Here is a 16521-nt window from a genome sequence, read left to right on the forward strand (position 1 = left end):
CTAAATATTTTACTTTAAAAAATTTTTAATTAAAACTAGAGAGCAGTCCACGCATATTTATAGACAATACACACTATTTTTTATAAATTTGACCGTTTTATATTTAAAATTTTGTTTCAAGAACAATTAATGTTGTTTATCTATGCTATATTATATAATTAAAAATTAATAAAATTTTAGATTTTATTGACTGAAATATATAATACTAAATAATTCAAATTCAAAATTTTTTATTCATGTACTAAATTTAACAAAATATTTGTAATTAATATAACTAACGGTCTTACAGAGCATAAACAATTAAAGATAACATGTAAAATGCTAAACATAAATAGAAGTATGAAGCATATTACAATGCCCTCAATTTTCTTTTATAATCTGCACGATTTAAAATAAAAGGAAATTATGTTAATTGCATATAATATTGGAGTTTGCGGTTATAATAGATCAAGAAATGGTGATCACTAAACAACTTGATTTTTCTTGTCTTTTTTCACCTTTGTTACATTGAATATACTATTAGTTCAAAGCAAGCCACAAATTTGTTCTCAAATTCAAACAAATACATGAGTTTAAAAATATATTCCCTCTTCATTAAATAAGCTTGTAACTTTTATTATTGTATGTCTCCTATCTCAAAAATATAAATAAAAGTTGAACACAATTGATGATGTAACAAAATTCTTATTTTGAGAAATTAATTCTTAAACTAAGTCACAATAATTTCTTTTTCAATTGAAGTATGTTTTAATTGAATTTTATAATGATTAATTAAAATATTTTTTTATATAAATCATAGAATAAAGGTGGGTTTTCTAACTTTTTGTTACTTTTACTTTTGTTGTGAGTGTCATATACTCGCATATATAACATGTTTTATCTGGTTCATATATTTCATAGAAGTAATTAGAAAATAAATTTTCATTAAATTGATTCTTTTCTTGAATATTTTCACGAAACACTTTCTATATGCAATATATTCTTATGAGCCGTGTTATTTCACCAACGGAATACGTAGTTGATTGTGATTGTAGTTTTATCAAGTTATCTTTTCCATGTTTTTTTTATTTTCACGCGCGTCTCACATCTGATTTCTCTAATCTCTCTCTCTCCACTCGTTTTTTTCAAAACTCGTTTTTTCCCAAAACTTAAATTCCGTTCGTTTGATTTGTCCCCAAAGAATATATCCTCTTTTTTTTTTTCTCTACGAAAATCCAAGCTATGTGCACTGTTTATCCTCCTCAACGCCACAACGAAATCGCAGCGCCACAACAAAATTGCGGCGCCACAACGAAATCGGGGTGTGATAGTTGACTCTCCTAGCGATTACGTTACTGCATTTGAGGTATGTAGTCTTCAATCCTCTGCTATTTTATGCTACTTGATGTTTTACCTGGCTGAACTCAATTTTGAGATTTGAGATTTGATTGGATGATTATATCAATACTTGTGATTTTGACGATTTCGGAGTTTTAGTTCGATTGTTAACGGAGTTTGGTGGGGGTAACACAGGGTAGTTTTACCCAGCCAATTTTTGGCTTTCTATTTAATTCGTATTTGATTTAGGGCTTCATCAATTTAATTTGTAATTCATGTTTGATGTTAATTCCGTTAGACTGGACACCCACAAGGCTATGTGAGAAAGCGATTCTCTTTGACACGACCTATACGAGAGGTCAGATGGTTGTAACAGAATCCGTATGATAAAGTGGCTCGCTTTGACATGTCCCGTGCGAAAGTTCAGATGGCTGTCACACGGCCCATGTGATAGGTTAGAGTGCTGTTACACGCCCCATGTGAGAGATCAGACGGGAGAGGACTGTGACATGGCCCGTGTCAGAGATCAGATTGATGTCACACGCCCGTGTTGAGAGATTAGACTTATTTTTTTAGTTTCAGTATTAAATTAAACCAATTAAGAAGTGGCCTGTGGAAATTGCTTAGGGTAGTTGCAACATGTAACACCCTAACTACCAAAAATCACGCTTCCGGCTGCGCAACTCTGATAGATCGGATATTGCGACGACACTTATACTATTTAATACTAAAATATGAGCCTGTTTGAAACTTTAAAAACCGCAATACCGCTCCCAAATATACTTTCATCCGATAACGTACATCCATAAATACCATACAACTTACAAAACTCAAAAAGAGTACATCCATATATATATATACAAATATATATATAATTAATGTTACAAACATAATCCAATACAATTCCTATCCCTCTTACAGATTATATCAAGATAAAGGTGAGGGTGCAGTAAACCATAACTAAAACAATACAGAGCATCACAACAACTATTAAATAAGCTCTTCGTAACTTCTGCGCCCATATCCTGAAAGGGGAAAAATGTAGGGGGTGAGAACATCATCCTCGAAAGGGTTCTCAGTAGAGAGTTTTTGGGAATTACTGTAATAGGATACGTGAAGATAAACCGTACCAATGATTAATAACCGTCTTATACCTCTTTTCAAAAACAACGGTTTACAATAAATAGAAGTCTGAAATCTTTTCTGAAAGAAGAACAATTAAATTCTCAAAAACTCAAAAGCCTTTCAAAACGGTTTATCTATGCTGAACCAAAGCAGCCTTTCATATTTTATTCCAAACCAGAAACACAAAACCGAAATCAACCATCGGTTCATCTCATTTCAACCACGGCCCTAGGCCCCAAACAGTCCTACCATCAACCAATCACCACAATCCAACAGAGTCCCAGATGCAAACACAGATAGGAAGTTCAAGCACAAACAAACAGTTATTACAAGTAGAACAGTTAGCAATTAATCACATAGGCAAACCAAGTATAATATGCACACCAAACCAATGTCACACAAATGCATATGATGCATGCCTGTCCCTAGTGGCTGATGATATCATCTGTCGGTTACCAAGCCAACCCGACGTGTCCGGTAGCTAACCCGGACACAGTCTCTCTGTTGCGCTTTATTATCATTAGAGGGTATCTGCGCCCTGTCGCCATTAGAGGGCATCGGTGCCCTGTCACCCTTACGACTAGAGAGAAAACACAAGCATACTCGCATACAACATTCATCTTCACCATCCGGCTTAAATTCACAATTCATTCGATTGCATACATGCATTTATACTCAACCATGGATCACCATCCATCTCAGCCATCCGGCTCATGGTTCAATCCAGAACCAGCCAATTTATCAATAAATACAGCCCTTCGGCTTAAGTTCATAATTCATAATCAGCCATACGGCTCACAACTCATTCGGCAATCAGCCATAGTTTAATAGCATACACGGCCATTCTGGCTCACAACAAAACAACACTTCCACCATTCAACATCATCAAATTCATAAAACCGGCATTTAAGCCATAAATCACTTTTCTCAAGCCATTTCACTTTGAAATCAAATTTAGCAAGCTAAATCCAACAGTCGCCTCAATGGCATACCTCAAGGAAACCATTTCAAAAATTAACTCAATATCAACCGATTTAACTCATTTATAAAGCTTTAAAGAATCGGTTCCGCAATAAATCATTTATCAAAACCAGAGCAATTAAAGCAACCCGGGCTGGATTTCAAGAGCATTCTATCTTTCACATCATCAAATAATTGACTCAATTCAAACCAATCCTCAACGGATTAAACTCATTTCAAATATTTATAGAATCAACTTCAAACATTACATTTCACAAGCCACACAACAATTCAACCAAGCCAACATCCATAATCGTTCGAGTCAATCAAATAATACATAAGGCAGATACAATCACTAATTACACCATATCTCACATCAGTATCCATATGTAATAATTCCAATAATAAACTGTAGTTTTCGGAAAGCGCCCCTACCTCAAAACGAAAATCCATAACCCATATGCCTCATCAAGTCCTTTCTGTCTCAAACCGAACTGGCGGCAACCAAAACCTCAGCTCCAAGCCACTTTCGCAACAGTCTCAACAACTCTAATCACAACATACAACAACCGAAACTCAATCTTATAGCAATTAACGCCACAAACCTCAGCGTATGATAACAGAACGGTAACTAAAGGGCTTTCAAATCGAAACGCTTACCGAACTAAAGAAAGAGCGGCTGAACCGAAACAGCAGTGGTCTCTGAACCGGTTTGGCGGTGGCCCCGGCAGCCACCTCCAGCGCCTGCGGCGACCCGATTCCGGCAACGGTGACTGAAACCAACATGCCGCAACAATAAAACTCCAGAATCTCATAAGAAACGAAAATCAAATTCGAAACCCTTACCGGCATACTTTTTCCGGCGACGGCAGCAGGGTCTCAAGCGACAGAAATGGCCAGAAGCTCCGGCGGCGGTCTCAGAAGTCATAGAACCATCCCCGGTGGTCAGAATCACAGAGATGCAGCTCCCTTCTCCAGCAGCGACACTGGCGGCGGCCTGAACCCCTTGACATCATCAGAACAGCCGGCGATGACCAGGGACGCGATGAACACCGCGACAGCCACAGTAGCAGCGGCGTCGCAGCAGCGGTCCCCTCTTCACAGCGACCCAGCGGTGGCGGTTCTGGGGGAACGGCGACGGCAGCTCAGCAACGGCGATGACAGCAGCGTCGCCTTCCCCTCGCGCGAGCACGTGCGCTCCCTCTTTCTCGTGTCGGGCTCCTGCATCGCATCCCTCACGCCCGCAGTCCTGGGTTCGGCGCGGTTCAAAGGCGATCGACGGCGAGGTGCGGCAGTCAAACAGCGCCTCCTTCCTCTCCTGTTCTCGATCCGAACGGCGGTGACAAGGAGGATTCGATGGTGGTAGCCTCCAGACACGGCGCCTTCCTCTCTTCGCACGTCCCCCTCTCTTGGTTCTCCATCATCGGCGACAAGGAAAACTGACGGCGACGTCGGCACAGTCACGCGGAACGGCAGGGTGTGGGTCAACGGCGGACGCGATTCCATCTCTCTCTATCCGCGAGTCCCCTCTCTGTTTCCCCTCTTCTCTTCTTTGAACCCCTCCTTTTGCTTCGTTTGTTTCTTCCTTTCTTTTCCTTTTTGCCTCTGCGTGTGGGTGTCTAGGGTAGAGGGGCAGCAGCTACTGCTGCTTAGTGTGAGTGAAGAAAACCGGGTCGGTTAGCGGGTCACTGGGTTAGGGTTTCATTTTCAAAAATTAGAGTTAGGGGCATTTTAGTAATTTCACTTAAAAATAGGGATAATATAGTAATTAGAAATAAATTCTAATCCAATAATAATAATATATAAAATACTATTTGTTCATCAACTCTACAATTATTTTCAATAAAATGCCCAAATCAAATAATAAGAAATAATATACTTAATTTTTTCATTTTCCAAAATAGCAGTATTAATATTTAAAATATTACTTATCCAATCCAAATCATATAAAATACTTATTATTTTATAACTATCAACTTTATAATTCAAATATAGAAAATAATCCAATAATTATAAAATTGGATAATAATCATAGCTTATCTCAAATCCAATAAATCAAAACTTGCCTTAATTATCTTTAATAAAATAATTTCTGAAATTAAGGCTATAAATAACAATATGGTTTGAGATTTGATCATAATAATACTTTTCAAAGGTTCTGGGTCTTACATTCTACCCACCTTATAAAAATTTTCGCCCTCGAAAATTGATACAAAATGAAAGAAATTCCATAACGGTTCACCCTTGAACACATTTAAGGAAGAAGCAAAAATATTTCAATATAATCATATATACGATTTTCAAATACTTTGATTGTCATAAGCATAAGGATGTAAAGGTAGGAGTGTGATTGCAAAGCAAACGCTACAAGGCAGGCTCAATTGCAAAAGGTGACATGGGTCAAACATGTTATAGTAAGGTAAGGCATTGAAGGTTATAAAACAGGATGAGGTTACAACGACGTGCTCAGCATCTGTACACTAATCTCATCTCAACCTCAAAGCTTCAACCTTCCAACTCCATCGAGCACTTTACAAACCCCATATCCGATCATAAGCCTAACAATCGCAAACCCGTTCGCAAGGAACAAAACACCCACAACTCATACGTTGCACACCTGCCGCTTCAACTTCCGTATACACATATCACGTCTTAAAGACTAACACATCGCGTTACTACGTCTACAAGTCGCACGTGATATCAAAACAATTCTCGAGTCTACTCAGAAGGATACAAGATTTAGAAATGAGAGATAAATGTCAACAATAATACTCATAGATTTGAGAGAGTGTATCCAATTCCAGATAAACAAGGATGCTCAAGCAGTGAAGTTTGCGAGCAATGAACCAATTGACAACTTCAAAGATAACCCTTGGATCAAAGAAGTTCAATAGGATCAATAAGAAGAAAACCAGTGCATCAGTTTGAAACAAACTCAAGCTGAGTCAAAGAAGTATAAGGTTTACAGAAGAGAATATTTCAAACCCAAGTCAAACTCAAAACTCAAGAGCATACTAAAATACTTTCGAATACATTGTTCTTAAAAGAAACGAAAACTTGCAGAAAAATCACTTCGCAGTTTAAAAGAAAAGTTAAGCAACAAGCCTCCTTCAAGAGAAAAATAAAAGCATAAACGTGGTTTTGCTTTTAATACGTTTTCATGTTGAAGTAGATCATGTAGAGTTTTAAGAACAAAATGCACACAACTTTGGCTAAGAGCTAAAATATTTTCATCAAATATTTTAGAAAGATAATTAGATGCACAACTTAACCAAAAGCAGTTCATAAAAACTTGGAAGTAATCAAATGCTTGTTCAAAAATTCTAAAAATTCATATTCAAACAAGCGTGTATAACATTTATAGCATGGACGCAAGAATAAGTTAAACTCTCTTTAGAAAAGAAATTCCGAGGTAGAAATTTGCTTACAATTTAGTAAAGGAAATAAGTGGTGCGTTACAAGCAAACCGGTTTCCACTAAACAAGGAAACTTTCCAAAAACTTCATTTAAAATAGTGCATGCCAACTTTAAATTAACTTCGTCAAAATTGAACAATGGTTTCAAATCTCAATCAAGCAACAGAAAATAAATTCTGTTTAAAACTTCCTACAAGAGAATTCAAAACTTCTTTAAAAAGTTCAAAACAAGACTCCAAAAGTGTTCTTGAAATCACCATCTCAGAAGAACATTCAAGAAGTTTAAGATGTACTAAATAGGAGTCAAGCCATACTAGAAAGGATCTTAAATCAAAGTAGTTCAAACAAGATTCACTAGGCATGAGTCATCAAACAAGCTTTCAATTGATCCAAAAGAATACAAAAGTCATAGAAAAAGATAAATCAATCATTAGTAATTTCTCAAGGATAATCCTTTGACTAAAAACTCTTGTAAAGATAATGAGTGAATAAGCGATGCACTAATTTTGAAATGAATCAAACTGACTCACATAAGGATGGGATTCACAAGAGGGGGCGAACCAAGATCAGTGGTAATGTTCACAAGACGTAAAAGATTAGTTAAAAATAGAATCACGTATGACATTCATAGAGGTGAAAAGCTTAAAAAGAGACTTTAGTCCGCTCATAAGAAGAAAGCCATGAGTCCAACATTTTTAAAAGAATCACAATAGCACCAACAATGTAGTATGCTAAACCGAATTCAAGTAAAAAATAATTTAGGTAAAGTTTATCAACAAAAATCAACCGGAATAAAAGCGAAGAATCCCCTTTCTTTCCAGAATTTTGAAAAATACCTCAAATACATAATCAATTGAAGATGTGCATTGAAACTATAGTAAAATTACTAGAAAGTCAAATTGTAATTTAAAGTAAATGCAGTTCCATAAACCAGAAAAGTACAGGTGAGGCATTAGAAATAAATAGTTGTTAAACTGGTTAAACTGTCTTCAAAGTTCCACATATAGATAAGTGTATATCTAGTCAACAGCAATTTTTATAAAAATCTCAAAATTAGCTGTAATCACTGTCAAATAAGAGGAAAACTGAATCAACAAGTTCTCTAAAAATGAATTCGGAACCCGGAGTTAAAAGTCACAGCACATTAAGACAAGTTCAAAGCTATATCAAAGAATACCTGAATCAAGAAGAACTCAAACAGAGGAAAATAGACGCAACAAGGATTCCAAACAAGCATATGCAATTAAGATCAAACAAGAATGCATATGAATGGAGGAATAGAGTTGAAAAATCAAACTACTTTTCAAAAGGATTGGCAAACAAGAACTTCAAATTAGGACATGAAGGAACAGGTCGACTCGAACAGAATTCAAGACACACAACTGAATAGCCTCGAGAAATAGTTTCTAACGTTCCCAAAACCCGCGATTCGCTTTACTCAAAACTCGTATTTCATCTATGATAACCCATCAGTGCTTTCATATACATAATTCACTAGTATTAAGCCGGCCAAACTTAATATTAGGAATTATGCAACGCAAGACTAACAACGTTAATCGATAGACCGTCATGTGCATAAAGCTCTAATTCTCGTCATTCGACAAGACCTAATACATGACAAACACTCAGAGTATGCAATTGAAGCATAGTCAGTCCATTCCTCAGGCTCTACAGGAAGAACTGCTCTGATACCATAATGTAACACCCTAACTACCAAAGCTCACGCTTCCGGCTGCGCAACTCTGATAGATCGGATATTACGACGACACTTATACTATTTAATACTAAAATATGAGCCTGTTTAAAACTTTAAACCACAATACCGCTCCCAAAAATACTTTCATCCGATAACGTACATCCATAAATACCATACAACTTACAAAACTCAAAAAGAGTACATCCATATATATATACAAATATATATATAATTAATGTTACAAACATAATCCAATACAATTCCTATCCCTCTTACAGATTATATCAAGATAAAGGCGAGGGTGCAGTAAACCATAACTAAAACAATACAGAGCATCACAACAACTATTAAATAAGCTCTTCGTAACTTCTGCGCCCATATCCTGAAAGGAGAAAAATGTAGGGGAGTGAGAACATCATCCTCGAAAGGGTTCTCAGTAGAGGGTTTTTGGGAATTACTGTAATAGGATACGTGAAGATAAACCGTACCAGTGATTAATAACCGTCTTATACCTCTTTTCAAAAACAACGGTTTACAATAAATATAAGTCTGAAATCTTTTCTGAAAGAGGAACAATTAATTCTCAAAAACTCAAAAGCCTTTCAAAATGGTTTATCTATGCTGAACCAAAACAGCCTTTCATATTTTATTCCAAACCAGAAACACAAAACCGAAATTAACCATCGGTTCATCTCATTTCAACCACGGCCCTAGGCCCCAAACAGTCCTACCATCAACCAATCACCACAATCCAACAGAGTCCCAGATGCAAACACAGATAGGAAGTTCAAGCACAAACAAACAGTTATTACAAGTAGAACAGTTAGCAATTAATCACATAGGCAAACCAAGTATAATATGCACACCAAACCAATGTCACACAAATGCATATGATGCATGCCTGTCCCTAGTGGCTGATGATATCATCTGTCGGTTACCAAGCCAACCCGACGTGTCCGGTAGCTAACCCGGATACAGTCTCTCTGTTGCGCTTTATTATCATTAGAGGGTATCTGCGCCCTGTTGCCATTAGAGGGTATCTGCGCCCTGTCGCCATTAGAGGGCATCGGTGCCCTGTCACCCTTACGACCAGAGAGAAAACACAAGCATACTCGCATACAACATTCATCTCAACCATCCGGCTTAAATTCACAATTCATTCGATTGCATACATGCATTTATACTCAACCATGGATCGCCATCCATCTCAGCCATCCGGCTCACGGTTCAATCCAGAACCAGCCAATTTATCAATAAATACAGCCCTTCGGCTTAAGTTCATAATTCATAATCAGCCATACGGCTCACAACTCATTCAGCAATCAGCCATAGTTCAATAGCATACACGGCCATTCCGGCTCACAACAAAACAACACTTCCACCATTCAACATCATCAAATTCATAAAACCGGCATTTAAGCCATAAATCACTTTTCTCAAGCCATTTCACTTTGAAATCAAATTTCAACTCTTTTTAGCCTTGGATTTAAAGATCTCATTCCTCAAATCATCTCAGGCTCATAAGCCAAATTTACTCAAAGTGAGTTCCCTTTTTAAAACAAAGCCGCTCTCGGCATCCTCTTTCTGAAACTTCCAAAACTATGGAAAGTTAAAGATTCATTTTGGGAACATTCAAAATCACCCATCCCACAATGGGATTTTATAACAAAGTTTCTCGACAGAGTCTCAAGTCTTTAGGGGAGAATAGCATAACTCATTTTGCCGAATTCATTTAGAATCATTAAAACCTTGGCTTTCCGATTTGAGTAATAAAATAGGATCTAAGCCAAACCGAGTCACGTAATCATTTACTTCTTTCAAAGCCGTTTCCTTTACTTAGGCAAAACCAGCTTCAACCCCCATGATAAATTCTAAAGCGTTTCAACTGTTCAAAATTGTTTTAGTCTTGCAAAAGTTCAGAGTTCAAAGAGTACTTAAAACCTTTCTCAAAACATTTCAAAATAAAACTTGTCAATAGACATTCAGGTTCTTTCAAAGTCATTGAAACTTCTTTAATTGAAACCCTGACAAACCCATTTGTAGGGTTTATCTTGTATTGATTTTTGGGGATTTTATTAACTTTTACCCATATTTATTCAATGAAATAGCATGGTTTTATAACTTCTCCCTTAATTGTGCTTAAGAGTGAAAACATGCTTTTTAGGACTTAAAATAGCTAAATTTAATTCACCTTGATTCTATTAGATGCCTTCCTTTGAGAGACGACCCGAGGTTTAAATACTTCGGTTTATAGATTTTAGGGGTTTGTACCTGTGACAAACAAATTTTTGCATGAAAGGATTATTGTTGGTTTAGAGACTATACTTCAACGAGATTTCATTTGTGAAATTCTATACTATCAAAAATCCATTCGTCAAACCCCCAAGTCAAATTCAAAGGCATAAACCCTTTTCACATTCAAACAGCTTTAAAACACAAGTTTCATCTAAATAACTTTCTCTTGAAAGAGATACAATGCCTTTCTTAAGAAGCAAGACTAAATCACAATTTCCTCTTTACTAACTCATTTCGAAAGCACGAATCATCCTTTTCTTGATAATTCAAATAAAATAGCAGAAGTCTTTAACTCATCATTTTCCAGACAACATTTCAATAAAGACTCGGATTTTATAGAAATTTCGGCAGCACCACCCCTAAAACTTGGACTTTTGCCACCCGGTTCGGGTCCCAACTAAACAGTTTCTCATTCCTTTTCAACAGCTCAAAACCAGAAATCGATTCAAAAGCAAGCTAAATCCAACAGTCGCCTCAATGGCATACCTCAAGGAAACCATTTCAAAAATCAACTCAATATCAACCGATTTAACTCATTTATAAAGCTTTAAAGAATCGGTTCGGCAATAAATCATTTATCAAAACCAGAGCAATTAAAGCAACCCAGGCTGGATTTCAAGAGCATTCTATCTTTCACATCATCAAATAATTGAATCAATTCAAACCAATCCTCAACGGATTAAACTCATTTCAAATATTTAAAGAATCAACTTCAAACATTACATTTCACAAGCCACACAACAATTCATCCAAGCCAACATCCATAATCGTTCGAGTCAATCAAATAATACATAAGGCAGATACAATCACTAATTACACCATATCTCACATCAGTATCCATATGTAATAATTCCAATAATAAACTGTAGTTTTCGGAAAGCGCCCCTACCTCAAAACGCAAATCCATAACCCATATGCCTCATCAAGTCCTTTCTGTCTCAAACCGAACTGGCGGCAACCAAAACCTCAGCTCCAAGCCACTTTTGCAACAGTCTTAACAACTCTAATCGCAACATACAACAACCGAAACTCAATCTTATAGCAATTAACGCCACAAACCTCAGCGTATGATAACAGAACGGTAACTAAAGGGCTTTCAAATCGAAACGCTTACCGAACTAAAGAAAGAGCGGCTGAACCGAAACAGCAGTGGTCTCTGAACCGGTTCGGCGGTGGCCCCGGCAGCCACCTCCAGCGGCTGCGGCGACCCGACTCCGGCAACGGTGACTGAAACCAACATGCCGCAACAATAAAACTCCAGAATCTCATAAGAAACGAAAATCAAATTCGAAACCCTTCCCGGCATACTTTTTCCGGCGACGGCAGCGGGGTCTCAAGCGACAGAAATGGCCAGAAGCTCCGACGGCGGTCCCGGAAGTCACAGAACCATCCCCGGCGGTCAGAATCATAGAGATGCAGCTCCCTTCTCCGGCAGCGACACCGGTGGCGGCCTAAACCCCTTGACATCATCAGAACAGCCGGCGATGACCAGGGACGCGATGAACACCGCGACAGCCACAGTAGCAACGGCGTCGCAGCAGCGGACCCCTCTTCACAGCGACCCAGCGGTGGCGGTTCTGGAGGAACGGCGACGGCAGCTCAGCAACGGCGATGACAGCAGCGTCGCCTTCCCCTCGCGCGAGCACGCGCGCTCCCTCTTTCTCGTGTCGGGCTCCTGCATCGCATCCCGCACGCCCGCAGTCCTGGGTTCGGCGCGGTTCAAAGGCGATCGACGGCGAGGTGCGGCGGTCAAACAGCGCCTCCTTCCTCTCATGTTCTCGATCCGAACGGCGGTGACAAGGAGGATTCGACGGTGGCAGCCTCCAGACACGGCGCCTTCCTCTCTTCGCACGTCCCCCTCTCTTGGTTCTCCATTATCGGCGACAAGGAAAACTGACGGCGACGTCGGCACAGTCACGTGGAATGGCAGGGTGTGGGTCAACGGCGGACGCGATTCCATCTCTCTCTATCCGCGAGTCCCCTCTCTGTTTCCCCTCTTCTCTTCTTTGAACCCCTCCTTTTGCTTCGTTTGTTTCTTCCTTTCTTTTCCTTTTTGCCTCTGCGTGTGGGTGTCTAGGGTAAAGGGGCAGCAGCTGCTGCTGCTGAGTGTGAGTGAAGGAAACCGGGTCGGTTAGCGGGTCACTGGGTTAGGGTTTCATTTTCAAAAATTAGGGTTATGGGCATTTTAGTAATTTCACTTAAAAATAGGGATAATATAGTAATTAGAAATAAATTCTAATCCAATAATAATATATAAAATACTATTTGTTCATCAACCCTACAATAATTTTCAATAAAATGCCCAAATCAAATAATAAGAAATAATATACTTAATTTTTTCATTTTCCAAAATAGTAGTATTAATATTTAAAATATTACTTATCCAATCCAAATCATATAAAATACTTATTATTTTATAACTATCAACTTTATAATTCAAATATAGAAAATAATCCAATAATTATAAAATTGGATAATAATCATAGCTTATCTCAAATCCAATAAATCAAAACTTGCCTTAATTATCTTTAATAAAATAATTTCTGAAATTAAGGCTATAAATAACAATATGATTTGAGACTTGATCATAATAATACTTTTCAAAGGTTCTGGGTCTTACACAACAAATATAGTGGCTTTGAAATATTTTTGTCAATTATTAATCATTGGTTAGTTTGGGGGCAGAGTTTTTCGATTATTACCTAGACCAGAACATGGTTGTTTTTCAAAGTAGTCATTTGGTTTTTGACTTAAATTCTTTTGCTTGCATTTAAGTGTATTTATATGATTCCATGCATTTCGTTTGATTCTGTTTGTGTTGTTGGTTTAGGCATTTGTTGTTAGATGTTAACTTTGTCCACTCCTTTATGATTTTTTTTCTACGGAACTTTTGGAAGTGTGTTATCAATTGAGGTGGTGCTGTCATGGAATCAAAGATTAGTGATGATGTTCCCATTATTGGCATGGAATTCGAGTCTTTGGATGCAGTAATCGAATTCTACAATACCTACACTAGAAGAGTTGGCTTTGACTGGAGGAATAGGAGTTCGAAAAAGAATGCCGATGGGGTTGTATGCTATGTTATGCTTGTCTGCAACCAGGAGGACAGAGCCGAATCAAAAGTTGATGAAACAAGGAAGACCTATCCAAAAGGACCTACATGGTGTAAAGCCAGGATGATTGCCTTTTCTGATGTCGGCAGTAGTTGGATTGTTAGGGTAGTTAAACTGAAACACTGTCATGATCTGGACTGCACTAATATGAGGTTATTGAGGAGAAATAAGGTTATTTCTATGCAGGTTAAAATTACTTGCGAAATTGATTCTCAAGCCAGCATTTGAGTATGTAAAACATTTCAGAAGCTACTTAACCATGCCAGAGGGCCTGATAGCCTTAGTTTTCAGGAAAAAAATGTGAGAAATTTCATTGATTTGGATAGGAGGTCAATTGAGAAAGGAGGCGATGGTAAAGCAATGATGGACTATTTTAGACCGATGAAGGAGCGAGACATTCGTTTTTACTATGATATTGATTACAATGAAGAATGTCAAATTATTCGGATATTTTTTCCTAATCCTCGGAGTATTGCCTCGTACCAGTACTTTGGAGATGTTGTCAGCTTTGATACGATATACATAACAAATAAGTACGACATGTCGTTTGCTACCTTTGTCGGAGTTAACCATCGCGAGCAATCTGTACTTCTTGGATGTGGGTTACTTAACTTCGAAGAGAAGGCTTCATTTGTGTGGTTATTTAATTTCTAGGTGAACTGTATGTCCAAAAGGCTGCCAACAACTATTGTTACTGACAATTGTCCCTCTATGAGAGCTGCTATGAGGAAGTCCCTACCACATACTAGGCATAGGTGGTACTTGTTGTAACACCCTATTACCCTAAGCCTTACCTCATGCCATAAGGCAAAGGATAACAAAACGCCACGATAGTTCTAAAACTCATACAATAATATACATTGAAGGAAATAATAATACTAAAAGTTCGAGGAAGAAATAAAGCTCAAAATAGAGATACAAAAGCGTGAAACGTTCACACACAATAACCAAACGCAATGGATAAGATACACAAGAAAAAGATACAAGATTACAAGGTATATATATATATATATATAGTTTAGGCCGACTAGTTAATATAGACATAACAGAGTTTTTGAAATAAAACAGTAATATCCTAACTCTCTAAGTAAGCCTCTAAGGCAACAAAGTATAATAACAAAAGTGAGAGAATATGCATAAAAATAATCCAAAAGACAAGGATAAAAGCGAATCTTTCGTTCTGTCACCATCCCGCAAACTCACCGAGGTGGGTTGCGACCTGCATCTGAAAAATAACAACACATATGGTATGAGAACCAGAGGTTCTCAGTATGGTAACAGTGCCCAATATATAAGATATAAGGTTTTGGGACACGAAAGGCATTCCTAGAACTTCACATCGAGCATAAGATTCAAACTTAAAAACATTTAAGTAAAAACTATAAAGGGTTATCTAAATCCTAAGGGTTTTCTAATTAATTGTAAACACCGTTGTCCCACAGCCTTCACCAGCCTATCCTCCATGCGATCCTATCGCCACCGTCTACCGAGTCTCCTCAGACCTCAATCCCAGTAGAAAACACAAATAATTACAAACAAGTAAAACACAGGTAATATGCATACATAGCAAGTAATTCAGGAAGCAAATAAACATGTTATACACTTAGGAAAAATATACAAATAGGCAAAGCAAGCAAACACATAGAAGATGCACATGATGAATGCATGTCCTATTGGTCGTGATATCACTTGTCGGCTCAATTGCCAATCCGACACATCCCCATGGGATGTCGCCTTTCGGTCACGAAAAATTGGTACCCCAGGGATATAGTGCACGGCCCACTATCCAGGAATATAGTCTCCGGCTCACTCTTGCGACTCGAAAGGATACGAGTGGGATATTCAATCTCAGACCTCACATCTCAACGTAAGCAGGATTAACTACCGTCCTTACGCCGGCGCCACGACCTCAACAAGCGGGATTAACCACCGTCCTTGTCAGGTGCATAATGACTCATCAATCTCAATACATAACAATATATAATAGAAATGCTCAGTGATAACTGCTCATAGCATAAGTTCATTAATCTTTTCCAAGTTCCAAGTTCACTTTAACCATCCTTAATTCACAAGTTCTCAAATTCAGCATCAATATAGTACTCTTCCAAATTCATTCAACAATTTCATCCACAGTACTTTCTAAACCTAAGTCTCCATCTTCTAAACTCACTAACAAAATACCAATTTTAAATCACCCAATTAATTCTCACTAATCTTAGAGTCTAATTACTAATTAGGAGTCTTAAATGACAATTAAAGAAGTTTAGAAAACTAGAGAACTAGTTAAAATTGCAAGAAAATAAGTTTTCAGTAAAACAGGAGTCATGCGTACGCATGCCCATGTCCTGCATACGCTCAACGGAAAAAATGGGTGGCCGCGTATGCAGCACCTCATCCGCGTACGGGAGAGTTCCAAACCGAGGTGAATCACGGCGTCGCGTGTTACAAGTCGCGTATGCATGCCTCGAAATCAACGTTTCCGCGTACACATACCAGTGCCCGTGTACGCAAGATCACTTGGCAATGGGCAGCATCCGCCTCACTTGCACTGTTCCGCGTACGCATGCCCTGACAGGCTTAGAAAATAGCTACAGAATTC

At 38.0% G+C, this 16521-nt stretch overlaps 1 protein-coding gene and 1 long non-coding RNA gene across 3 annotated transcripts; one reads left to right on the top strand and one right to left on the bottom strand.

Annotated features, from left to right (window-relative positions):
* On the bottom strand, window positions 2310-4274 carry LOC110262782. 2 transcript variants are annotated; one of them, XR_002347776.1, is made up of 3 exons: window positions 4249-4274; window positions 3838-3951; window positions 2310-2342 (listed from the first exon to the last, which is right to left on the bottom strand). It is a non-coding gene; the product is annotated as an uncharacterized LOC110262782 (long non-coding RNA). The 2 variants fall into 2 exon arrangements; XR_002347777.1 differs by lacking the exon at window positions 4249-4274 and adding an exon at window positions 4063-4113.
* LOC107640510 (protein FAR1-RELATED SEQUENCE 5-like) lies at window positions 13734-14576 on the top strand. The gene is made up of 2 exons (XM_016344027.1): window positions 13734-14108; window positions 14169-14576. Exons 1-2 carry the CDS (start codon window positions 13734-13736, stop codon window positions 14574-14576), a joined length of 783 nt encoding a protein of 260 aa, XP_016199513.1.

The sequence above is a fragment of the Arachis ipaensis genome, chromosome B05, assembly GCF_000816755.2.
Source record: "Arachis ipaensis cultivar K30076 chromosome B05, Araip1.1, whole genome shotgun sequence".
NCBI lineage: Eukaryota > Viridiplantae > Streptophyta > Magnoliopsida > Fabales > Fabaceae > Arachis > Arachis ipaensis.

Coding starts and splice junctions, on each gene's coding strand:
- LOC107640510 (XM_016344027.1), top strand. CDS start 13,734: ATGGAATCAAAGATTAGTGATGATGTTCCCATTATTGGCATGGAATTC. Junction 14,109..14,168: donor ATAAGGTTATTTCTATGCAG/GTTAAAATTACT, acceptor AAAACATTTCAG/AAGCTACTTAACCATGCCAG.